Consider the following 27,676-nt stretch of genomic DNA (forward strand, 5'->3'; position numbering starts at 1 on the left):
TCTTGGTGCTGCGAGTGCCGGGAAACACCCGGCTAAATGCACTTGTCACGGGATTCTGTTCCAATTTGGTTAGAACGTGTCCATTATTGTCGTGCCGGAGCTGCATTGCACCTGATTTGAGGAAACAATTCCCAATCCTTCGGCATGCAAATTTATGTATGGCGAGGATTCTGAGGGATTCCCAAGGGAATCCCGCTTTTGGCCCGCCATTTTGAGTGGGTGGCCCTATACTGATGTCCCTTGGCTGGCTAACCCCTCCCACTGTGCAATTCAGCCCCTCACCCCCACCAGCTGTGCAATTCACCTCCCCCCCCCCCGGATTTCCTGGGTCCCTCCCCTCCTAGTGCAGGGGTGACCCAACCCTCCCTCTCCTCCCCCCCACACTACTGAGATGTCCTAAACAAAGAGATCCCCTCAGAAGACACACTCCTGTCTGGAAGCTGGAGAGCCATCCAGCTTCAGTTTATTTCAGTTGAAAATAAACCAGTTTGGTTTTCACTCCGTATCTCCTGGAATTAATACAGTGGTGATGAGGATCAAGCACGGAATTCTGAGCAGCCTCTTTGAAACTCCCCGAAAGCAACTCCGATAAGAAACAAACCAAAAAGAAAAACACCGGTGCCCTTGTTTGAGAAACTCGAGCCTTATGGTGCGGACATGGAGGGCTGGCCCCAGTATGCCGAAAGCATGCGCTACTTTTTCCACTCATAAGGCATAGAGGGGATGACAGACATAAGCTAATCCTTTTGACAGCAGGTGGGGCCCAGACGTTCAGCATTATTAACAGTTTAATTTATCCTGCAGCCCCTGACACTAAAACGTTCAACGAGCTTGTGAATCTGGGGAAGAACAATTACGACCAAAAGCCGTCCGTAATCATCCAGTGTTACTAATTCAACATGGCTGGGGGTCACCTGGGGAGCACATGATAGAATCTATGGCTAGTTTCAGGGAGCTGGCTGAACACCACGAGTTTCACCATTCCTGACCGAGATGCTACGAGATCGGTTAGTGTGTGGGATCAATAATGTCCCAATACAAAAAGAAATGTTGACAGAACCCACCCTAGACCTCAGAAGGTCTATAGAATTACCACTATCCTTGGACAATGCTGAGAAAGAACTCCAAAGGACTCTGGACAGTCCGTTTTCAGGCTGGGGGGGGGGGGGGGGGGAGGACCCTCAAACAGAAAAAACAGAACTCCCAGCAAAGGCTCCCACATGCCTCACCTATCACCAACTCAAAATTCAACCAGCACATTCTGGCATCTCAAAAGACACCCGGATAATCCTGGAAGAACCAGGGAAGCCTTGCCAGAGGACTACAGTGTCAGCTGCAAGGCTTCTGTAAGGATGGCCAAAGGACACAACCCTGGCAAACCTGCCAGGATCAGTATACGCATGCCACCCAGACCGGAAGCCAAAGCCACCTCAGGCCCGGGCCGACAAGTCTATCAGCCCATAGAGGACAAAACAATGCAGCTAAACTGCATCATCACCCCTCAGGCAGCCCCGATAAAGATAACATCAATGGCCCGAAAGGGTGATGGAGACACAGACCCTCATAACATTTAAGAAGTATTTAGATATCATCATCATAGAATCCCTACAGTGCAGAAGGAGGCCATTTGGTCCATCAAGTCTGCACCGACCCTTTGAAAGAGCACTCTGCCTATGTCCAATCACCTGTCCACCCCATCTATCTCCAGAACCCTATAACCTCAGCTGCACATCCCTGGACACTAAGGGGCAATTTTCCATGGCCAATCCACTTAACCTGCACATCTTTGGACTGTGGGAGGAAACTGGAGCACCCGGAGGAAACCCAGACACACATGGAGTGAACGTACAAACTCCACACAGTCAGTCACCAAGACTGGAATGAACCCGGGTCCCTGGCGCTGTGAGCTAACCACTGTGCCACCGTGTTGCTCATGCACTTCCGGTGTCGAGGCACACAACGATATGGGCCACGTGCTGGAAAACGGAATTAGAATAACTAGGTGGTTGTTACTGGCCAGTTCAGACGAGATGGGCCAAAGGGCCTTCTCTAGGACTCTATAATACTAGACCAACGAAAGATAGAAAGAAGGGCAACCCATTCAACTCATACAACTTGCATTTAGACAGAATTTACAACATGGAACTAAAATATTTGGCCTGATGCCATCAACGTGTCACTTTCATTCTGCACATAATAATAATATGCCAAAAACCATAACATTGTATTATGCTGTAGCTCCTGGGTTGTGAGGGTTCTCCTACGATGAGAGGCTGAATAAATTGAGCCTATATCCTCTGGAGTTTAGAAGAATGAGAGGTGATCTCATTGAAACATTCAAGAATCTGAAGGGCCTTGACAGGGTTGGCATTGGGAAGTTGTTGCCCCTGGCTGGGGAATCTAGAACATGGAGGCACAGTCTCAGGATAAGGAGTTGATCATTTAGGATCGAGACAAGCAGAAATTCCTTCACTAAGAGGGTTGTGAATCTTTTGGAATTCTCTACCTCAGAGGATTGTGTTTTGTGCTATCACTGAATATATTTAAAGCTGGGAGAGACAGATTTTCAGGGAATTAAGAGATAGAGGGGAGCTCCCCTGCTTCTGACAACTTGCACATCTGCTGGCCCTAAATTCGATAAAGTCCTCCCTAATTATCTCTATCGTTTTACTCCCATCTCCTTTTGTAAACTCAAGGCCATCGATCCCCACTGTCATGATCTCATTGATTGGTGGAGCAGCCTCGATGGGCTGAATGGCCTACTTGTTCCGTCTTATGGCAGCTCAGTGGCAGATTCCCTTTGATGATCTTCCTGTAAAGCACACTGGGATGTTTTTATTGTGTTAAAGGCACCACACAAATGCAAGTTGTTGTGATTGTCCAGTCTTCAGGAACTGTAAATGTTACGAGTGCTGAGCACTGACCCTTTCAAACAAATGTTCAACTGTGACAGCAACAAACCTGCTTCTGGTAACCTGGGACTCCCTAATTACAAGTGGTGAAACAAATAACTATGGCACAGGAAACACTTCTTACTGAATCCTCAGGCATTAACCTTTCATTTTTCTAGCTTGTGTTGCATTAAATAACTTTGTGTCGGAAATTTTGAAAATCAGTCTGTTTTGCTGCACGTTTTTGTGTAGCTAGAACCATGGTTCAAGGACTGGACAGTGCCATCTGAAGCTCTGTTAAAGAGGTGGGCTGTAAATAGCATCTTATATAAGGAGAGAGACCTTGAAAGTCCCCTCAGAGGCATTTCTATTCTTTGCCAAAGAGGGCTAGCTTGACAAGCCACTTACTTCCCTTGGCCCATCCTTACAACTCTGTTTACACCGCATCATTACCAACCAATCCCTTTTCTAAAGCTCAGTTTTGAAGATTTCTCTGTGACAAGAGTAACAAACACATCACAGCAACATCCGTCAGATAGTTAACAATAAGCTATCTCAGTCACACAACCCAAAGGCTCTGTGCCATTCAACTACATATTGATGTTGAAGGGGGAAACATATTTTAGCCCCTTCTGAAGTGAATGGTCAAGATTATTCCTGGAACAAAATCTAAGGGAACGTTTGAACAAAAAGTACCACCTTACCAGTGTCACAGTGAGGATTAAGTGTCTGAATTTACAGTAAGAATCAGTTCCAGTTCTAACGGATGCCCCTGCATCATTACTCAGTGAGCTGTTTCGCAATTTCAAAGATTAAAAGTGGGAAAAAAAGGAGTTAAAATACAGATCAGCTGTGATCTAATTAAACGTTGAACAGGCTCAATGGGCTGAATGGCCTCTTCCTGTTTCTACATTGCCTGTTGTGAAATGGAATGTACTGCCTGAAAGGATGGTGGTAGCTGATTCAAGTGTAACTTTCAAAAAGGAATTGGATATATAGGGAAAGGTTTATAGGGGAAAGAGCAGGGTTATGGGAATTATTGGCTAGCTCTTTCAAAGATCCAGGGCAGGTGCAGTGAGCCGAATGGTCTCCTTCTGTACTGCAAATCTTTATGATGGTGTAATTTTAACCTCATCTATCCTTTGGGAAACTAAAGTCAATATAGAATAATATTAAACAGGTTGTGAAACTAGATTTCCAACTGTTTCCATGGGTTTTCCCACCCAAAGACGCAAGTCAAAATTCTAGAATAACACAATACAGAAGGAGGCCATTTGGCCCATCAGGTCTGCATCAACCTTCCGAAAGTGCACTCTAAGGAGGTCCACTTCCGGCCCAATCCCTGTAACCTAACCCGCACATCCCTGGACACCATGGAGGAATTTAGCATGGCCAATCCACCTAACACCTGCACAACTTTGGACTGTGGGAGGAAACCGGAGGAAGCCCACGCAGATATGGGGAGAACGTGCAAACTCCACACAGTCACCCAAGGTCAGAATTGAACCCAGGTCCCTGGCGCTGAGGCAGCAGTGCTAACAACTGTGTCACCATATCGCCCTTATTCCCCATGTATTTTCCTTAAATATCTTTCCCTTCTCTGCGATCTCCCTCACTCTCTACACACCACCCTCTCAAGTCAGCTGAGTGCAGTTAAAACCATTTTATTTGCCACCTAAGTGATATTAAGCCAGGCACACTGTAACAATCAGCTAAGCAAACTCTAACCCTAAGCAAACTATTACAAAATGAACGCCTTAAACAGTCACTCGCTTCATCACCAGCTCACAGGAGCAGTCGTCTATACCATCTATAAGATATGCTTCAGCAACCTTCAAGGTTTCTCGACAGCCAAAACCCCAATACCTGCCACCTAGAAGGACCAGAGCTGCAGACGCATGGGAACACCACCTTCTGCAAGATGCCCTCAAAGTAACACAACCTTTTGATTTGGAATTACATCACAGTTCCTTCATTATTATTTAGTGAAATGCTGGAACTTCCTCCCTAACAGCTCACTGGGTGTACTTACACCACCCAGATTGCAGTGGTTCAAAAAGGTAGCTCACCACCACTTTCTTAAGCGATGTTAGGGATGGGGAGTGAATACCGACGTTACAAACGGCACCCACGTTCCATGAATGAAAGCAAGTGTTAGTTGACCTATCTGGTGAGCAACTGACCGAATCTCCTGCTTTACATTCCACCATCCCACCTGGTTTGAAGTCAATGGAATGTAAAATAGGCCAGGTTGTAAAACGGGGCAGTGTGTTCTGATCCCGTCAAGTTCCCAGCAAATTAAATCTCTTAGATCCGACATACTCTACTTTATCATTTCTTCCCTGCTTCTTGCTTGGATGGAGATACTGTAGTTATGAATAAAATCCATTCAAATTATTAAAAAATCAGAGAAAAAAAATAACTTGGACATTAATGCCAGACTCATCAATGTGAAGGACAAGCTTTCATTCAAACCATCAATAACTCAGAGCTGAAGAAAACATTGAATTAATCTCCCACCTTCCCTTCCTCTCCGAGCACCTGCACAACAGATGGTATTAAACTGGTGTTTAAACTGCACAGCTAGTCAAGATTTTACGCGTGGACCTCCGCACCGTATTTGAAAAATGGCCTGACTGTTCTCGGATATCCCACCTTTATGCGGACACATTCTCTGCTATCTTTGATTTAATGTCCTCTCTCATGCATCCTATCGGGCTGCATCACAGCCTGGTATGGCAACTGCTCGGCCCAGGACCGCAAGGAACTTCAGAGAGTCGTGAATACCGCCCAGTCCATCACACAAACCTGCCTTCCATCCATTGACACCATCTACACCAATTCCTGTGCACCTGTTCCCTGGCTAACCCATTATATAAATCCATCCAGAGACAACAGCACGGTGAACCATAGTTTAATTTGGATCAAAAATATAACTCATTGTCTTGTGTTGCCAAATGATGCAGCATCAAAATGCAAATCGATCATTTTTAACCTCAATTTACAGGAATTTCTGATTCAACCACAATTCCTATTAATGCACCACATTTCTGAAAAGTGTCGTCACTTCTTCACAGAATTGAATGAGAATATTTTTCTACTTCAAGTTCATTCTGCTTCCTTTTCTTCCCCTTGGTTTTCTCTGCCGAGAATGGTTGGAGTGAATCCCACCAGCACCAACCAGCAGCCCTCCAGTACTGGAATTCAGAGAGTGTTTCCGGCATAGTTTCTGAGAACATCACTTCCTGGATCTAAGCAGTGAGCAGGCTGCTCTGGACCTGGTATTGTGCAACGAGATAGGGTTATTTCTGTAAAAAGGGACATGTCAAAGCTTTTTGTCTGGCAATCATCAGGACAAACATACAGATATAAGGGGAAAGCAACAATTTATGCTGCATGAGAAGAAAGTCCTGAGTGTCTGGGGCAGCTGCATCCCTGTGGAATCATGCTATCTTTGACAAGTAGCAAACCTCAGTTATCTCTGATATCTGCTTGTGAACCAAGATTGACCAGACTGATCCCACACTGACGCTGGCCAACTCATGAGGTCACTGAGCCTTTTGTGGCACTGGGGCCAAGTCCTCCTCCCGACGCCTACACTGTTGACCTCTTTGGCCACCTCTCCCCACACAGCACGAGCCTGCGTGGGCTGCTTTGGTTGGCATGAGTTGGGCACATCGATCATAAACTGCATGCAGGAGGGCTCCAAGCGTGCAACTGCCGACCTTTGAAATTCCTGTGAAGAATGATGAAGTTTACAGAAATGAACTAAAATTTAACTGCACTTAACTGGCCCAAGTGGGAAATACCCAAAATTTCTCTCTGCTTAATAAATACACTAGATTGCTCACCCGTTGGGCCACCTGACACTGCCCTATGCCAGGGGGCTTTTAAAGTGATGCTCGTGACCCTGTTCCAAGTCATGGCCTGCAGCCTCTGAGACTGGACATACCACCCTCTAGCAGTCATTGGGCGAGATGATGGTCTGGATCCCTCCCTTGCTACTAATTGGTGGGCAATTCATGCATTGTTGCGTGCGCTCCGATAGCGGGCGTGGAAGTTGGAATGCTGCTGCCTTCTGGGGACGGGACATGCCATCGGTGTGCAACCATATCATTCAGCCTTTTAAGTGAGTGGGCAAAGATCTGGCGAATGTAGGAAAATGTGAAAGTGTCCATATTGGTAGGAAAGGTAAAAAAGAAGCATATTATCCAAATGGTGAGAGATTGCAGAGCTCTGAGATGCCGAGGGATCTGGGTGTCCTGGTGCATGAATCACAAGAAGCAGGTGTGGAGGTATAGCAGGCAATTAGGAAATCCATTAGAAAATTATAATTTATCTTGAGGGGCTAATTGATTACAAAAGTAGGGAGGTTATGCTTCAGTTATACTGGGCATTGGTGAGACACCTCTGGCATTTTGTGTACATTATTAGTCTCTTCATTTAAGGAAGGATGTAAATACATTGGAAGCAGTTCAGAGAAGGTTTACCAGGCTAATGCCAAGGATGGGCGGTTTGTCTTATGAGGAAATGGTGGCCAGGTTAGGCTTGTGTCTACTGGAGTTTAGAGGCGACTCGATTGAAACTTAGAGGGGTCTTGACAGGGTGGATGTACAATAGAACATTACAGCACAGTACAGGCCCTTCAGCCCCCGATGTTGCGCCGACCTATGAAACCAATCTAAAGCCCATCAAAAAGATGTGGAGAGGATGTTTGCTCTTGTGGGAGAACCTAGATCTAGGGGCCACCATTTAAAAATAAGCAGTCACCCATTTAAGACAGAGATGAGGAGAATTGTTTTCTCTGAGGGTAGTGAGTTTTTGGAGCTCTTCCTCGAAAGGCAGTGAAAGAAGAGTCTTTGAATATTTTTACGGCAGAGGTAGGTCGATTCTAGGTAAGCTGGGGGATAAAAGTCTATTGGGGATAGGCGGGAATGTGGAATTGAGGCCACAATCAGATCAGCCACGGTCTTACTGACTGGCAGAACAAGTCTGAGGGCTAGAGGGCCCTGCTCTTAATTCGCCTGTTTGTATGAAGATCAACCTAATTGGCTTCATTTAATGCTTGAGCAGGGATGTTGAACCTTGGGAGTTACTTGATTGTATGGGGAGGTGGGTGAAATCACAGCCAAACAACAACAAAGACTTGCATTTATATACCGCCTTTAACATGGTAAAATGCCCCTGGGCACTTCACAGGAGAAAGTATCAAACAAATTTTGACGAAAAACCAAATAAATAGATTTTTAGAGCTGGCGGCCAAAAGCTTGGTGAAAGACGTAGGTTTTAAGGAGCGACTTAAAAGAGGGGAGGGCGGGAGAGAGCTTTCCCGATCCTGTCCCCAAGTTGTTCAGCATGTGTGCTCTTTGACTCCAGATTTACAAATTTAGCTGTTTCTGCCTGACACTGGCAAGAAACGTACGGAAAGAAAGACTTGCATTCGTATAGCACCTTTCGCAACCTCAGGATGCCCCAATGCAATTTAGGGTCCATGAGGTACTTTTGAAGTATGGTCACTCTCGTAATGTTAGTGTCAATACATCTTCAGCAAACATCGGGGAGGGAAGAGATGGAAAGTGTCACACTAGTACTTCAGGGGATGTTCCTCTGAGATTGTGAGTGAGCCATGTTTCTACAGCAGTGTAAGAGTTAAAATATTGTGCATTCAACCCAGCCAGAACTGAGCCGGGAATTCCTCACATTAACCATGGGTGCCAAAACCAGAAAGTGCTCCATTTCCTAGCACTGAGTTTCCACTCAGATAAATTCAATAAGTTCAAGGGCAGCACGGTAGCATTGTGGATAGCACAATCGCTTCACAGCTCCAGGGTCCTAGGTTCGATTCTGGCTTGGGTCGCTGTCTGTGTGGAGTCTGCACATCCTCCCCGTGTGTGCGTGGGTTTCCTCCGGGTGCTCCGGTTTCCTCCCACAGTCCAAAGATGTGCAGGTTAGGTGGATTGGCCATGATAAATTGCCCTTAGTGTCCAAAATTGCCCTTAGTGTTGGGTTACTGGGTTATTGGGATAGGGTGGAGGTGTTAACCTTGGGTAGGGTGCTCTTTCCAAGAGCCGGTGCAGACTCGATGGGCCGAATGGCCTCCTTCTGCACTGTAAATTCTATGTAATCTATGTATCTATGTAATTTAAAAGTAAATTCACAGCATTTGATAACATTTGCTTTTTTTTTCAATAGAATCAAACGAGCTTCTCCGCAGAATGTGTGGTAGATATTTGAAGATATTTGACATGTATACATACCATGTGGACCAAATATTTTAAGAATTAGAGAATCAGAAACCCCATCTGACACCCTTGACAATATTGGCTCACCAGAATTTCTACGCTGTATTTTAACATCCGTCACTCTGGTCCAATGTCAGGTTTCCACCTGCGTTTATATGGCATCATTCAAAGGGTCCGAGAGGATCTCATATCTAATAAATTAGTTTTAATGGTATGGTATGCATACATGTCAAATATCTTCAAACGTAGTAAGACAACACCTGGTTCAGCTGGATCTGCCATCAATGCCCCTCACACATTCTGCGGAGAAGCTCGTTTGATTCTATTAAAAAAAAAGCAAATGTATTAGTTTTTAAATTAACCAATCGCAACATCATTTTATGCACCATAAAACACTATAATAATAAGTTTTATTAGTGTCATAACGGGGCTTACATTTCTTGGATGATTTTGGTGCTTTGAAGTAAAACAAAGAGTTCACAGCAGATTATGAGATTTTGTGTAGTTAAATTTCTAGATCAATGGTTCTCTGGTGTACTTTAACGGGGACAGACTTTGGCTGCCTGGTATCTTGGAGTTTGTTTCCGAGACTGGTTTATAAACTGGCTGAACTGATGGGTCGATGGCTTTGGTGGGATTTACTGCAAACAGCTCCTACCTGCTCTTTTAAACAGAAAGACAACATGGTTTCTGCCAGGTGACTTTTCCCCCAAGTTCAATTTTGTCCCCAGATAATATGGCATGTTCACATTGATTACACCTCTGAGGGTTAAATACCCTTTCGGTTGGATTCAGGGATGGGCATTGACTCATATCAGTCTGTAAAGTTCTTTTTGTGCCCTCTTGAGACAATAAGGAGTGGCTTTAATTCACAAAATAAGTCAGTTGACCTTGGACGGCCATCCTTTCCAGCCATTTTCTGTCCAGTTTTAAAATATAAAATTAGTTTGACAGGCCGGTACTGGGCATGACCGTGTTGATGAAAAGCTCTCTCAATGTCCTCCTCCACCCTCTTTCCAGCTGCTCTCTGTTTTCTTCCTTGATGCTTGCCATCCTCATTCAGACCCAGAATCATTTCAACAGACCGTCCATTAGCGACAGCTAGCGGTTCAGAGCGCTTCTCAACATTCAATTCTGTCGCCACAATTCGAAAACAATCGCCCAGAGGTTGTCCAACAGCCTCACTTGACAAACCAGCATCTGGATGAGATCAGTAAATAGTGCTGCCAATAGGTCCTTCCTGTCTATTACCACCAAGAGTAATTGGGTGGGTTTATCATGTGGTGTGTTAGACACTCAGGTAGCCCATGCTGTAGGATGTTGGTTACAGTCCAGTAGATTTGAAGAAGTCCTCGTAGTCATATGTAGATTATCTGTAAGTTTTCATTGGCTCTTAGAATCAATTAGATATATACAGTCAGGGGTACAAGCTAGGAGCTGTCTCCATGCTTGCTGGTACACACCGCTCTGTCCAACACTGGGTTCACGTGCTGTCTTATATCACTGTGTGGGCAGTACTGTACTCAGCTCCACATTATCTCCATACGTGACAGACCCTGCTCCCATAGCCCAAGGTCATAGAAGATATTGGCTCTCATGTGGGAACTTTATTTTAATATTTAAACCAGTGATTTAAGTAGTTCTGGCAATTACTTTGGACACCTACAGAGAAGCCGTATCGAAGATTGCAGCCAGCACACTTCCAATGTGTTATGACTGCTCACCCACCCTCTGTAAGGGTATTTAGCACCTGAAAAATGGGAAAGGGGTCATTAAGGGCGCAGTTTAGTGGCCTCGTGCACCCGGCTTGGTGGTGGGACAAGGCCATTGAATCGCGCGAGAGGCCTCTCGTGGGATTTGCGATGCTCGAAAAACCTCGTGAGATTTAACACTGGCCGTGTTCCAGATCTGCATATTTAGATAAACTATTAGGCACATTTAAATATGCGTTCCTGGGATACTCCTGCGGCCGATCTCAAAGGTCGCGTCTGTTAAACCTCACCTGTTTAGTACTGGTTTCCACAAATATGGACCAGTCATAATGGCACCTGGAGGGGTCTCCCAGGCCATTAGAGACCCACGGGTGGTTGGGTACAGGGCAGCGTGGCACTTCTGCTGGCACCCTGGCAAAGCCGCCATGGCACTGTCTGGGTGCCAGGGTGACAGTGCCAGTATGCCCGGATGCTAGGTTGGCATTGCCAGGAACCGGTCCTGGCGGGGGCGCCTTACCAGGTGTCGGGGGGGTTGAAGGGTGTTCCCGGGGCCTCCCCAAGGTCGGGGGGGGGGGTGGGATCATAAATAGGGGGACTGAAAGTGTGTGGGTGGGGGAGGCCTGATCGGTCAGCCAGACAAATGACGCCCCGATCTGCGAGGAGCCTTTCCTGCTCAGCTTGCCAGCTGGAAATGACTCAAGTATGGCCTCGGCAGAGAGAAACGTCCTGAGGGTAAAACAAGCTCGCAAAGTGCCGTTGAAGAGTGGGGTAACTTTCGGTGCTGCAGCCACTGAGAAACACCCACTAAATGCACCCAAAACCGGACATAGATTTTTTTTTCTGTTGAACCACGGATCTTTTGGCAAATGTCTCTCCAGTGATGTATTTGCGCTTCAAACCCAAAAGCATATATCCTCTCATTCCCTTTTGAGGATCTCCGGAACTCTCTGCAATTGCAGTTCTTACTTTTCAAAAACACTTTCATGGGATGTGGACATCGTGGGCCAGTATTTATTGCCGATCCATAACTGCGCTTGAACTGAGTGCCTTCCTCGGCCAGGAGGCTGGTAAAAGTCAACCACTTACTGCCAATCTGGAGTCACATGTACTCCAGACCAGGTAGGGATGGCAGATTCCCTTCCCTGAAGGACATTAGCGAACCAGATAGGTTTTTGCAACAATTGATTCATGGTCGTCATTTTTAATTGCAGATCTTTATCAAATTCAAATTTCACCATCTGCCATGGTGAGATTCGACACCCCCCCCCCCCCCGATATTATGATTCAGTGACAATACTACAATGCCCTGCTTCCCTAACTTTAAAATCTGTCCATTCCAACATTTTTCAGCAGATTACATTAACCTCTTTCTTGATTTATTAAATTTTCTTGTTTTCCAAAGGACAAAGCTATTGTGAATAATTTCCAGATGACTAGTTGAATACCTATTTTAAACCCATCCCAGATGTCCAGGGGCCCCACCAAGTCATATGTTCAACACCTGCCTTCATTAACACTGACTCACTGGACAGCATGAGGCTGCGTAAAAGTCACAAGTATGTTTAAAAAATGTTGCAAATGTCTCCCTTGACCTGCAAATGTCATCCTGCTTCTTTCCCCTACTGTAAATCTTCCAATGGCTCTCCCTCATTTTGTTTGCATTCAATCTTCCTCACTTATCCCTTCACTCTCTGTTTGCTTCATGCAACTTCTCCGATTCCGAGGATAGTAGATTCAAATTCACTCCAGAGGCACGGAACGAAATATCGAGGATTGGATTCTCCGATCCCCCAGCCATGTGCGCCGTTTGCTGGCGGTGGGATTCTACATTCCCGCCGCTTGTCAGTGGGATTGAAGCCACCCCACACCGCCAAGAAACCCGCGGACGGAGATGGGCTGCCTGTGGGAAAAATGAATCGCGACAGCCAGAGAATTCTGTACAGTACAGTACAGAGGGAGGGCTGCATTGACAGAGGTGGTGGGCGAGAATTCCGGCTCATCACACTGGCGGGATCTCTCGGTCCCGCTGACAGCATACGCCCACCGTGGGTTCCCCACTGGCGTGGGGTGCATTCAATGGGAAATCCTATTGACTGCAACGGGACAAAAAAAACCCGATACCTGCCAACCACAGGCCGCCTCCCGCTGCTGGGAAACATGATGTGGAGATGCCGGCGCTGGACTGGGGTGGGCACAGTAAGCAGCCTTACAACACCCGGTTAAAGTCCAACAGGTTTGTTTCAAATCACTAGCTTTCGGAGCACAGCTCCTTCATCAAGTGAGTGAAGAGGTGGTTTCCACTTGGCCAGAGAATCAATCTGCCAAGGTTCCAGCTATCTCATGGAAAAGACATACGAGTTGCTATGGCACTGTTTGAAGAAGACTTGGTGTTATTCCAGTGTCCTAGTCAATGCTTATTCTTGAACCACCATAATCAACAGCAGCAACTTACATTTACAAAGTACATTTAACATGATAAAACAGCCCAAGATGCTCCATAAGGGTGATACCAATAAAACAGTTTTCACGCCAACACACAGGAGAAATCAGGCCAAATGACCAAAGCATGACCAAAGAGGTAGATTTTAAGAAGCATCCAAAAGTGGAGAGAGAAGAAGAGAGGCAAAAGGGTTTAGGGAGGGAATTCTAGAGCTATGGAAGGGCTACCAGCAACAAAAAGATTCAAATTAGGGATGCTCAAGAGGCCAGGATTAGAAGATTACTGGGCCTTTAAGATTCATATGGCTTTTGAGGATTACAACATGGGATGTGGTTAATTGATTGTTTTAAAAACAAAGCGGAGCATTTTAAAATTGAGATGTTGTCAGTCGGGGAGCCAATGGAGGTCAACAAGCATGGAGCTGATGGGTGAATGAGATTTGGAACAGGTTACGATATAGGCAGCTTAGTGTCATGGGCAGAATTTATGTGCTAGCTTCCTGGGAGCAGTTATTTTGTATGTAAGGGGTGTGCATTTCCTTATCCTTGAAGTGTATATCCTAATTAAAGAATTACAGCAGCAAGCTTCTGTGAGTTTAAAAATAAAGAGGGTTATTTATTTTCAGATTTAATGCAATATCTCATTCACTCATCTCACATGCACACATAAAAATTAAATTTAGATTAAGGCAATATACTGTTAAAAAATATTGTCAACTCAGTTTATGTCTCTGTCTCCCCACAAGCCAAGTCTGGTTTCTTAGATGGCTTCAATGCCCTGAAGCAAGGATATTGGAAAGCAAAGACTTCCCGGCAGGCTGTGAGGGTCCTTGTAGTGGAATTTCTAGGCGGTTGGTTCTCAGGTGACCTTTAACTGGAATAGGTTGGAGGAACCTTTTCTGTGAAGATATCTCACATTCAAGGATTTGTTGTTTATTTCCTTGGATGCTTCACATACAACCAGTGCAAAGGCTTTGGCGGAACTCTCTCAACAAGCAGCTGCTTTTAAAGTAGACTGCAAACACATCTGTCTCCTCATGTGACCTTTTCCAAGTTCAGAGTCCATTTTCCAAACAAATGGTGGTATGTTGATTCCAGTCATCCTGTGTTGTGGGTTTAACACTTTGAGAATGCCTTTGTGTTCAGATGTGTGTTATTCTGTACCCAGCTCTTCTTCTCACTCTTTCTTTTCCCTGCCTCCAAACTCGCCTTGGGGAAAGGAATTAAGTTCCACCCTCTGTATGAAATCCATCTTGTGCTTCCGTATTGGGAGGCCCTCTGACATGTAGGATGAATTCCAACACAGAAGACAAGAAAACACTACTCATCTTATTATGTAGCCTTGAATCTCTCTCTAACATAATGCCATTCATATATCAATACTGTTATAGTCAATGCTCACAATCTTCCTTGTCCCCGCATCCTAACCTTGTCAAAAAACACAAGCTATTAAACAGTAACCTACCCGAATTAACTCTGGAGAGTTTGCCTTTTCTGAAACAAAATTGAGCCAACCTGCCTCAGCCCTGAGACACTCCAGATGGGGAAAACCCCTCCAAGACCCCCTAAATAAGGGACCCCCATGGGATCCCCTGAATAGGGGAACCCCACACATGAAAAGGCCGGTGCATGTAATGCCAGACGGCACCCGGTTTAAAAAGTGACGATAAAGTGGCTCGGTAGGGTAACTCTGAATTTGGGTTTTACAAGTTTACAGATTGTAGAAGAAGAGTCTGAGGAGAGATCTTGAAAAAGAATTGATTAGTGGCAGGTACCGCAATACATTTTATTTGAGCACTGGGTAAACAGGAAGGAAATAGAGAGAATTTATTAATCCAGGCTGACCCTTCAATGCAGAATTGAGGGAGTATTGTATTGTTAGAGATGCTGGCCAGGATTCTCCATTTGGGAGATGAATGTTCTCCGGCCGGATGTGAACTGGAACTGATTTGCGCTCCCAGAAAGCAATTCAGACTCCCTCGCCATGCAAATCTATGCATTGCAAGGTCTATGAGGGATTCCCGAAGGAATTCCATCTTCCAGGCTGCTATTCTGAGAGGGTGGGATAATAACTAGGTCCTGCGTCTTGCCACCCCCACCCCCCCCCCCCCCCCCACCCCCCCGCGTCACGAATAGCCCCCCCATTCCTTGACTTTCTGGGTCTCCCCTTCCCCCAAGTACAGGGGTGACCCAACCTGCCTCACCCCGAGACACTCTAGATGGGGAAAGTCCCTCCAAGACCCGTTAAATAAGGGACCCCCATGAGATCCCCTGAATAGGGGAACTCCATACAGAAATCCTTTTAAGAGGGGGGACTACCATAGGACCCACTAAATAGGGGGACACCCCACCCCACAGTGCATTCCAATTACCCCCTCTTCAAGCTTTTAAAAAAAATATTTTTATTCTCCTTTTTCACATTTTCTCCCAAATGTAGACCCACCAACAATAAACAATAATCAGCAACAAATATATCAAACCCCATAACAATAACAACAATCCCATCTTCCCACCAACCCCCAAACATCAGCCCGCATGTTTACATAAACAAATGACAAAAAGGAATCAGGGATTACCCATAGTCACCCTTAATACACACAGCCCCCCTCCCCCAACCCTCCCACCCCCCCCCCCCCAATTAATGTTCGATGTTATCCAGTTCTTGAAAGTGCATAATGAATAATGCCCATGAATTGTAGAACCCCTCCGTTCTTCCCCTCAGTTCAAACCTAACCTTCTCAAGGGCCAAGTATTCCAACAGGTCCCCCCGCCACGCCAGGGCACAGGGTGGAGAGGCTGCTCTCCATCCCAGCAGGATCTGCCTTCGGGCAGCTATCGTAGCCTTCAACGAGGCGAAGGCTACGATAGCTGCCTCCGCACCCGTTTCCAACCCTGGCTGGTCCGACATCCCGAATATGGCCTCCCGGGGACCCGGGTCCAGTTTCACGTGCACCACCGTGGAAATTAGCCTAACCACCCTCCGCAACGCTCACACACATCTTCTACTCCTTCAAAGAATCAGCTCATCCTCGCCCTCGTGAGGTGTGCTCTGTATACCACCTCCAGCTGTATCAGCCCCAACCTTGCACATGAGGTGGAGGCATTTACTCTCCAGAGCACCTCACACCAGACCCCCTCCTCTATAACCTCTCCCAACTCTTCCTCCCACTTTGTTTTGATCCCTTCCAGTGATGCCTTATCATCTTCCAAAATAATTCCATACACCGCTGACACTACCCCCTTCTCACCCCCTCTTCATGCTTGAGTGATTTTGAGTGCTCAGCAGGAGATTGACAGCACTTAACTCTCTTTGAGGTGTTTGACGTTTGTAAACATTGTGGTCAGAGCACGTCAGAGTTCTGAACCATGAAAAAGATGAATGAAGCAAGGCTCATAGCTGCGTTTGTGAAATCTGTTAATCACAGCTCACAAAGGGAAATAAATGAACGGCTTGCAGCTCAAGGATCTGAGGCCTTTAAACACAGGTCACTGGTTTCCTCGTTCCAGGAATTGACACATGGTGCTCCCTCTGTCTGAGCCAGCAGCTGAATGCCCAGGTGAGTGTTACAACAGTAATTATTTTCACTTGCCCCTGTCTGGACTGCTTCCTAGTGTCCAGACAGGGGTCTTTTTTTTGTGGGGTCTGTGGGTGTCCCATTATTTAGAGAATTGCTGTGGGAGGGGGGCTTCCCTATTTCGGGGGTCTCTGTTGTGGTTCTCCCCACAGGTATGGCATTGTGGGGGCGGAGGATGGACTTTGGGTGCAACTTCCTTAAGGGTTTACCCCCTTGGCCCATAGCACGGTCCAACACGTCAGGGCCACCTAATGGTCTGAAGTCTGCAGCAAGATTTCAGAAACAACCAAGAGATAATGACAAGATCATCTGTTTTAGTTGTGTTGGTTGAGGCATAGATATTGGCCAGGACATCCCGCCACTTCTTAAAATAGCAGTATAGGGTCTTTTACATCCATCTGAGACGTTTAATGTTTCATTAGAAAGACGGCACCTCTGATGGTGCACCTCTCCCTCAGTACGGCACCCGAGCATCGGCCTAGGTTTCAAGTTCAGGTGACAGCTGCAATTGGAGTCAAGATGAAGGCTGTTTCACCCAGGGGGCTTGAGATCTAGCAAGGGAGGAGCATTCGTCCTCTCTCCCTGGGTCCCAGAATTGAAAGGATTGTGTGCCGGCTTACTGGATCACCCACTCCCGACAGGCATGTTGTTAAACCTCTGAAATCAATCAAAATGACAAACGGCAAGAAATTTTGGAAGAATAAAACCAGTAAATCTAGACAAATGCAGCCAGATGTGAAAGTGATGTCTGCTTCCAAGAACTTAACAGGACTCTGAATATTTGAAAAAAAACCTGGAGCTGAATAAACAAATCAATCAGTGATGGATGTAGTGAAATAAAGTAGGTCCTTACTGAATGTTGCAAGACAATGAACTGCCTGGTTTATGAGAAGACTGGGAAAGTGGCTCACAAAATTCATGTATTAGCAAAGTTCCTGTGGCAAAGGGTTGATAACCTGGTAACACACCAGTACACACTAATACCCCCACACACCAGCACACACTAATACCCCCACACACCAGCACACACTAATACCCCCACAATACCCCCACACACCAGCACACACTAATACCCCCACACACCAGTACACACTAATACCCCCACAATACCCCCACACACCAGCACACACTAATACCACCACACACCAGCACACACTAATACCCCCACAGTACCCCCACACACCAGCACACCAATACCGCCACAATATCCCCACACACCAGTACACACTAATACCCCCACACACCAGTACACTCTAATACCCCCACAATACCCCAACACACCAGCACACACTAATACCCCCACACACCAGTACATACTAATACCCCCACAATACCCCCACACACCAGCACACACTAATACCCCCACAATACCCCCACACACCAGCACACACTAATACCCCCACACACCAGTACACTCTAATACCCCCACAATACCCCAACACACCAGCACACACTAATACCCCCACACACCAGTACATACTAATACCCCCACAATACCCCCACACACCAGCACACACTAATACCCCCACACACCAGTACATACTAATACCCCCACACACCAGTACACACTAATACCCCCACACACCAGCACACACTAATACCCCCACACACCAGAACACACTAATACCCCCACAATACCCCAACACACCAGCACACACTAATACCCCCACAATACCCCCACACACCAGTACACACTAATACCCCCACAATACCCCCACACACCAGCACACACTAATACCCCCACAGTACCCCGACACACCAGCACACACTAATACCCCCACAATACCAACACACACCAGTACACACTAATACCCCTACAGTACCCCCACACACCAGCACACACTAATACCCCCACAGTACCCCCACACACCAGCACACACTAATACCCCCACACACCAGCACAGATTAATACTCATACAGTACCCCCAGACACCAGCACACACTAATACCCCCACACACCAGTACACACTAATACCCCCACAATACCCCCACACACCAGCACACACTAATACCCCCACAAAACCCCCACATACCAGCACACACTAATACCCCCACAATACCCCCACACACCAGCACACACTAATACCCCCACAATACCCCCACACACCAGCACGCACTAATACCCCCACAAAACCCCCACACACCAGCACACACTAATACCACTACAGTACCCCCACACACTAGCACACACTAATACCCCCAAATACCCCCACACACCAGCACACACTAATACCTCCACACACCAGCACACACTAATACCCCCACAATACCCCCACACTCCAGCACACACTAATGCCCCCACAGTACCCCCACACACCAGCACACACTAATACCCCCACACACCAGTACACGCTAATACCCCCACAATACCCCCACACATCGGCACACACTAATACCCCCACACACCAGCACACACTAATACCCCCACACACCAGTACACACTAATATCCCACAAAACCCCCACACACCAGTACACACTAATACCCCCACAATACCCCCACACACCAGCACACACTAATACCCCCACAAAATCCCCACACACCAGCACACACTAATACCCCCACAATACCCCCACACACCAGTACACACTAATACCCTCACACACCAGGACACACTAATACCCCCACACACCAGCACACACTAATACCCCCACACACCAGCCCGTACTAATATCCCCACAGTACCCCCACATACTAGCACACACTAATACCCCCACACACCAGCACACACTAATACCCCCACAATACCCCCAAACACGCCAACACTCTAATACCCCACAGTGCCCCCACACACCAGCACACATTAATACCCCCACAATACCCCCACACACTAGCACACACCATTACCCCCACAAAACCCCCACACACCAGCACACACTAATACCCCCACAGTGCCCCCACACACCAGCACACACTAATACCCCCACAATACCCCCACACACCAGTACACACGAATACCCCCACAATACCCCCACACACCGGTACACACTAATACCCCCACACACCAGCACACACTAATACCCCCACACACCAGTACACACTAATACCCCCACAGTGCCTCCACACACCAGCACACACTAATACCCCCACAGTACCCCCACACACCAGCACACACTAATACCCCCACAGTGCCCCCACACACCTGCACACACTAATACCCCCACAATACCCCCACACACCAGTACACACTAATACCCCCATAATACCCCCACACACCAGTACACACTAATACCCCCACACACCAGCACACACTAATACCCCCACACACCAGTACACACTAATACCACCACAGTGCCTCCACACACCAGCACACACTAATACCCCCACAATACCCCCATGCACCAGCACACACTAATACTCCCACAGTACCCCCACACACCAGCACACACTAATACCCCCACAATACCCCTACACACCAGCACACACTAATACCCCCACAGTGCACCCACACACCAGCACACACTAATACCCCCACAATACCCCCACACACCAGTACACACTAATACCCCCACAATACCCCCACACACCAGTACACACTAATACCCCCACACACCAGCACACACTAATACCCCCACACACCAGTACACACTAATACCCCCACAGTGCCTCCACACACCAGCACACACTAATACCCCCACACACCAGCACACACTAATACTCCCACAGTACCCCCACACACCAGCACACACTAATACCCCCACAATACTCCACAAACCAGCACACACTAATACCCCCACAATACCCCCACAAACCAGCACACACTAATACCCCAACAGTACCCCCACACGCCAGCACACACTAATACCCCCACAATACCCCCACACACTAGCACACACTAATACCCCCACACACCAGTACACACTAATACCCCCACACACTAGCACACACTAATATCCCCACAATACCCCCACACACCAGTACACACTAATACCCCCACACACTAGCACACTAATACCCCCACACACCAGTACACACTAATACCCCCACACACTAGCACACACTAATACCCCCACACACTAGCACACACTAATACCCACGCAATACATTCTTCCGCAGATTACTGGGTTTGTGCAGCAGACAACGTTTCTTAAATTCATTTTTACAGCCTTTTAAATTTTAAATTCTCTAGTTAAATGTCCGAGGACAGCAAAGATGAAAGCGGCAAAGGTAAAGAAAATAAATTGCGTTTGAATACAGTATTGCTGAAAAGAGCAACTTGCCGTTGAATCTTGTTGTCTTACGCTGAAAGCAGATATCCTGGTCAGATCATTGTTCAGTGTACGTCACACTAGGCCAAAGGCCATCACTCTCAGCCCTGGAAAGTGCCCCGTCAACCTCGAATTTCCCCACAAAGGCAAACTATCTCAAAACTTTGAACAACAGGTTAAGCAAGGCATTTCATGCTGCCTCAATGCAGTGGCAATTCAAGTTATATTTTCCACTAATAAAATGTCTAAAAAGATGGCTGCCTATCAAACAGTTAAGCAATGTTGTGTATGAATTTCAGCGCTGGTGCGATGCCAGGTATGTAGGCTGCACATCCCAACAATTAGTTTACAGAGTCAAACAACATGGTCCTCTGACTGCTTGTAACTGGCAAAGTACAGACTGTACACAAGCAGCCCATACATGTAAAACCAAAACATACTGATTATTATTGGTTGTGATTCTGTGATTGGGCAGCACTTGTTGAACAATTCTGAATGTGCTAATAGCTACACTAACAACCAATTTAAGGTTCACCTTAGGAAGGAGCAGTGCTCCGAAAGCTAGTGATTCGAAACAAACATGTTGGACTTTAACCTGATGTTGTAAGACTTCTTACGGAACCAATTTAAGATCATTAGTCAAGCTCGAAACTTGGCTCATTTACACAGATACACATTCATATGCAGGGACGTTTCCTGGTCATTATGCTTTCTAAGGCAATGCAATGGCATAGAATGTAAAGACTGCCTAATGCATGACCACAATCAACATCCTGGGGTTACGAATGATCAGGAACTGAACTGGACTGACCAAATTTTTTTTTTAAATTCATTTATGGGATGTGGGCGCTGCTGATTAGGCCAAAAGTTATTGCTCATCCCTACTTCCCCTTCAGAAGGTGGTGGTGAGTTGCCTTCTTGAAACGCTGCAGTCCTTGATACAGTATTATTACTCTGGCTACCAGGGCAGGTCAAAAGCTAGGAATCCTACGGCGAGTAACTCACTTCCTGACCCCAAAGCCTGTCCACCATCTACAAGGCACAAGTCAGGAGCATGATGGAATGCTCTCCACCTGCCTGGAAGAGTGCAACTCCAACAATACTTAAGAAACTCGACACCATCCAGGACAAAGCACCCTGCTTGATTGCTCCCTCTTCCACAAACATTAAAACCCTCCACCAGCTGTGTGTACCAACTACACGATGCACTGCAGAAACTCGGCAAGATTCCTTCCAAACCTACATCCGCTGGACAAGAGTAACAGATACCTGGGAACACCACCACTTGAAGTTTGCCCTCCAAGTCATTCACGATCCTGATTTGGAAATATATCGCCATTCCTTCATTGTCGCTGGGGCAACATCTTGGAACTCTCTCCCTAACAGCATTGTGGGCGCGCCTACCCTTCAGGAACTGCAGCGGTTCAATAAGGCAGCTCACCACCACCTTCTGAAGGGCAACTAGGGATGGGCAATAAATGCTGGCCTAACCAGCAACGCCCACATCCCGTAAACAAATTAAAACCACATATATAATGCTGAGTGACTGAGAAGAGCTCGAGGTTAAATCCAGGCATTTCCTTCCCCTCTCCATCAGAAACGAGGGAAGAATTAGCAGGAATTCCTGGGCTGTTTTGTGTGCCTTTCCTAACAGTCGATCTTGGAGTTGCATCGGTGACAATATAGGAAGAAGTCACCAATAGTGGGAAGCAGTCTCCACAGCATTAGCTGTAGATAGTGCACAGCTCAGGTAGAGATGGGCGAGGGACAGTAAACCACATCTAATGGTCTAAGGGTCAAAGCTTGCACTGATGGTTCAGCTATTCTGTAGGTATTTTTTTGGAATAGAGTAATAAACTACTCAGTCTTGACTGGTTACCCTTCAGCAATTGTTATTCAGTTGGGCAATTCTTTTAAACTGTTCTAAGTAACTGCAGCAAACTCAGAACACATCTCGGAACTGTTTGGTGTAAAAAATTCATCAAAGTAGAGAGGGTATTAAAATTCTACGGTGGCCCTGAAACCCAACTGGACCAAGACAAGCAAATGCCATGTAGCGCAGAAGAATTTATCATCTTAATTGGTGGTAAAATTGTTGCAATGTCATCAAAATTGTTATTGAATCAATAACTCCCGCATCACAACTCAGTACATTGTTTGATGTCTGGAATCAGATCCCCTTGTCTGAAAGACGAATAAAATTGTCCTCGTGACCTTTCCATATAACATAGAAATAATGGATGCTCTGGGAATTATTTACAGTGGCAGTTATAAACTGCTCAGACTTCATTCTTTTACTGCCTTGTAATCACTACCATGTGTCCATTAGCCCCTCTGTTATCTTCCAGATGTTCTGAGTTTGCTGCTGTTAATTTCATCTGCCCAGAGGAACTGATCAACTCAACAACCATTGGTATAATGCAATCAGTCAGGATGAAGTAACAAAGATTGATTCAGTCCACATGCACATCCTCCTCCTCCTCACGGCGTTGACTCAATGGCAATGGGAAGCAAGCAGGAGATTGGAAATAGACTGGGTGGCTCACTTGGAGACAAACACGGGCATTGTCTTGATGGGCTGAATGGCAGCTTTCCAAATGCCAAACAAGCGACAATTGAAGACTCATTCTGCTTTCTACAGTCTAGCTCATTCCTTTCCAGGAGTGGTCTAGAGCAGTGTTCTTCAAACTTTTTTTCCGGGGGCCCATTTTTACCAACCGGCCAACCTTCGGGACCCAACCCGGCCGACCTTCGGGACCCAACCCGGCCGACCTTCGGGACCCATGCCGGCCGACCTTCGGTACCCATGCCGGCCGACCTTCGTGACCCACGCTGGCCGACCTTCACGACCCACGCAGGCCGACCTTCGCGACCCACCATTTTTTCTTACCTTGTTTGCTGCTGACAAAAATGGAGGAAATGGTTTAGGGTCCCTTTGGCCCTCGTACACGCTCCTCCAATGGAACCTGTTGGATGAAGGTGAAGCCTTCCGGTGTCAGAAAGTATGGAGTCGCCATCTGTCCAAAGTTCTGAATTTTTTTCCTGTAAAATTTTATCACATAAACCCCCCCCCAAACTTGTAAAAAAAAATGAATAAAATAAATTAAAAAATAAAAATTAAACTTGCAAAACAAAAAGCTGCATCCGTTAACAAAAATAGCGGTCGCACTGCACATGCGTGCCCGATTATCGGCGCGCGTGCGCAATGCGGCCGAATATTTTTTTTACATGTTCAGGGCCTCTTGCAGCCAGCTTTTCGGGGATATGCACAGTCAGGAGCGCCGCGGACAACGGCTCCGCGACCCTCCCGACACCTGCCCGCGACCCTCCCGACACCTGCCCGCGACCCGCACCCAACTTTGAAGAACACTGGTCTAGAGAGTGGAATTTCTTGACTCCGATTACCTTGTCTGCTGGCCAATAAAAAAGGAAAGATTTGCATTCATGTGGCACATTTCACATCAACCGGAGATCTCAAAACACTTCACAGCCAATTAAGTACCTTTGAAGTGTAAACATTGTTGTCGTGTAGAAAACATAGCAACCAAATTGTGCACAGCAAGCTCCGACAAACAGTAATGTGACAAACAGGACTGGTTTAGCTCAGTGGGCTAGACAGCTGATTTGTGATGCAGAACAAGGCCAGCAGCGTGGGTTCAATTCCCGTACCAGCTGAGAATTCTGAATTCTCCCTCTGTGTACCCGAACAGGCGCCGGAATGTGGCGACTAGGGGCTTTCCACAGTAACTTCATTGCCGTGTTAATGTAAGCCGACTTGTGACAATAAAGGTTATTTATCTTATGATTGGATAATCTGTTTCTGTGATGCAGATTGAGGGATAACCATTGGGCTGGATGCCAGGGGGAACTCCCCTGCTCTTCTCCAAAATTGCACCTTGGAGTCTTTTCCATCAACCCAAGTAGGCAGATGGGGCCTTGGTTTAACATCTAATCGGGAAGACAGTACCTCTGACTGTACAGCATTGCCTCAGTACTGCAATGGGAGTGTCAACCTTGATTTTTCCACTCAGGCCTCGGAGTGGGACTTGAACTCAAAACCTTGCGACGTAGAGGTGAGAAGGGAACCGACTGAGCCACAGCCGACACGGCACAACCCATAGGGGCTGTTTAGCTCACTGGACTAATCACTGGCTTTGAAGGCAGACCAAGGCAAGCTAGAAGCACGGTTCGATTCCCGTAACAGCCTCCCCGAACAGGCGCCAGAATGTGGCGACTAGGGACTTTTCACAGTAACTTCATTTGAAGCCTACTCGTGACAATAAGCGATTTTCATTTCATCTGAAGTCCAAGAATTGATTGAATCAATTTTGAATCTATTTCTGTCTAATTTTTCAAACAGGAAATTAATTCATTCAGAAACACACTGGTGGTCAAAATCCAGGCCACGGAATAAAACCAACCAGATATTGGAGCCAATTTTAGAACTGACATTTGTCTTATGGGCTAGCTCTTTATTCGTTATAAAAAAGAGACACTTCTTTTATTTTCTGTTTGGTGGCATTAGGATAACACAGTGTCGCCTTGTGGTTCTATTAAGAAAAAGTATACCTTCTGGCTGAACTTGGACCCTGCAGTGGACAAGTGTTGCCAATAGAGTGACGGCCGCCACATACAGTCCTCCCCTCACACCTTGCTTCATGTTGAAGCTCTAATTCAGTCGTGGAGTACTGGCTCCTTCTTCTGATTCCTTATCTGAAAGTAATTGGGGAAAAGCACAGGATCAGGAACAGGAAATGCATCAAAAGTAGAAATAGATTTACAGGGTAGAGCTACCATGGACCCGTCACGTATCTTTAGAGCCCTGTTTTCCACAAGAAATTTCTAACTATTCCCACACGTAACTGCACTCTTAGCCTACAAAACCTTCATCTAAATCCATAGAAATACATAGAAGTTACAGCACAGAAACAGGCCATTCAGCCCAACCTGTCTAGGTTAGCATTTATCCTCCATGCGAGCAAATTATTATTTATTTAAAAAAAAAATATTTTTCTATTCTCCCCCTTTTTCACATTTTCTCCCAAATGTACACCCAATAATAAGCAATAGTTAGTAACAAATGTAATGTCAATGCCCATATCAATAACAATGATCCCATCCTCCCACCAAACCCCAGACATTGGCCCGCATGTTAACTTAAAAAAAGACAAAGAGGAATCAGGAATCACCCATAGTCACCATTAACACATTCAGTCCCCCTCCTCCCAACCCTCCTAATGTTCGATGTAATCCAATTCTCGAAAGCGCATAATGAATAACGCCCATGAATTGTAGAATCCCTCCATCCTTCCCCTCAGTTCAAATTTGACCTTTTCAAGCGTCAAGAATTCCAGCAGGTCCCCCCCCCCCCCCCGCCATGCCAGGACACAGAGTGGAAAGGTTGATCTCCACCCTAAAAGGATCAACCTTCGGGCGATCAACGAGGCGAAGGCTACAACATCTGCGAGCAAACAATTTTAACAACATTTATCCACCTTCTTCTCATATTCCTTCAATCTCTTTTCCTTCATCAGTCTATCCAATCTGTTTTTGAATGTTGTTTCTGTCTCAGCCACTTCCCCGAGAAGTGAATTTCATAACCTTTCACTTCTTGCTTCGGGAAGTTTCTCCTGCCGCTCTCTGACCTTTATCGGGTTCTCCTGCACCCTGCAATGCCCCCTCGCCACCTACTTTGGCCCTTGTGGGGCATTACCAGGAATGTCCTCTTGTCAGAGGCAACTTCCATTTGGTGACAGCATTCCAGCCGGGAACCTGCCCTTCATGTTCAGTGTCCCAGGGAGATGGGTTCGAGTGACAGTAAGGTAGATGAGGCAGGCGAAATTCCCAGCCAGAGAAAGGAAAATCTGGCCTTTGCAAGTTATTCCAGAAAACCGATCCCAGTCTCCCTGTGCTTATCCGAAAAACAGTTCCGCCAGGAGTCAGTGCACAGCTGGCATTAGTGGGAAACCTGGATGATTTATTTTTACTCTCTCTAACCCAGGAGCCACTGTAGGACAACAGCAACATTCCTACAGCCCCATTAATGGAATTGCATTCAATTCTGCACACACCTCAGGAAGGGTGTAATGGCCTTGGAGCAGCACGGATTTACCAGAATGATACCTGAGCTAAAATGGTTAAATTATAAGTACATGTGGCATAGACTAGGCTTGGATTCTCTTGCGTACAGAGGGTCAAGGAATGATCTATTTGAGCCTTGTCAGGTGATTAAAGGTTTGAAAGAAAGACCTGCTTTTATGTAGAACTTTTCACGACCACTGGACATCTCAAATTGCTTTACGTTCGATCAAGTACTTGTGAAGTGTTGTAATCTAAGGGTAACGTGAGGCTCAAGCCCACGGTCGCACAAGGACTGTAAAACAGGGGTTCTTTATTTTACTAACATCAAATCTTTATACACATTAATGGAAAGCTTAACTTAGAAGAATGGACTCTTTCCAATGGATGTTCATGTTCTAATCCACCAGGATTCCATCACGATATTAAATCTTGATCTCTAATCAGCCGGGCAGTAGAGTTCAGTTGGTGGAGCTTCGATTGCTAATTTCCCATGACCATGTGGCCCAGATTACCTTGACTCCATGACGCA

The 27,676-nt window shown here is 46.4% G+C and overlaps 1 protein-coding gene across 1 annotated transcript in view; it reads right to left on the bottom strand.

Moving 5' to 3' along the window:
- Positions 1 to 27,676, bottom strand: part of LOC119973530 (collagen alpha-1(VII) chain-like) — a 528,770-nt gene that overhangs the window by 418,100 nt on the left and 82,994 nt on the right. The window contains 1 exon segment of the mRNA XM_038811804.1: positions 25,636 to 25,779. Within this exon segment, the coding sequence (XP_038667732.1) occupies positions 25,636 to 25,726 (91 nt within the window). The 5' untranslated portion in view covers positions 25,727 to 25,779.

Source organism: Scyliorhinus canicula, chromosome 11 (genome assembly GCF_902713615.1).
Source record: "Scyliorhinus canicula chromosome 11, sScyCan1.1, whole genome shotgun sequence".
Taxonomy (NCBI): Eukaryota; Metazoa; Chordata; class Chondrichthyes; order Carcharhiniformes; family Scyliorhinidae; genus Scyliorhinus; species Scyliorhinus canicula.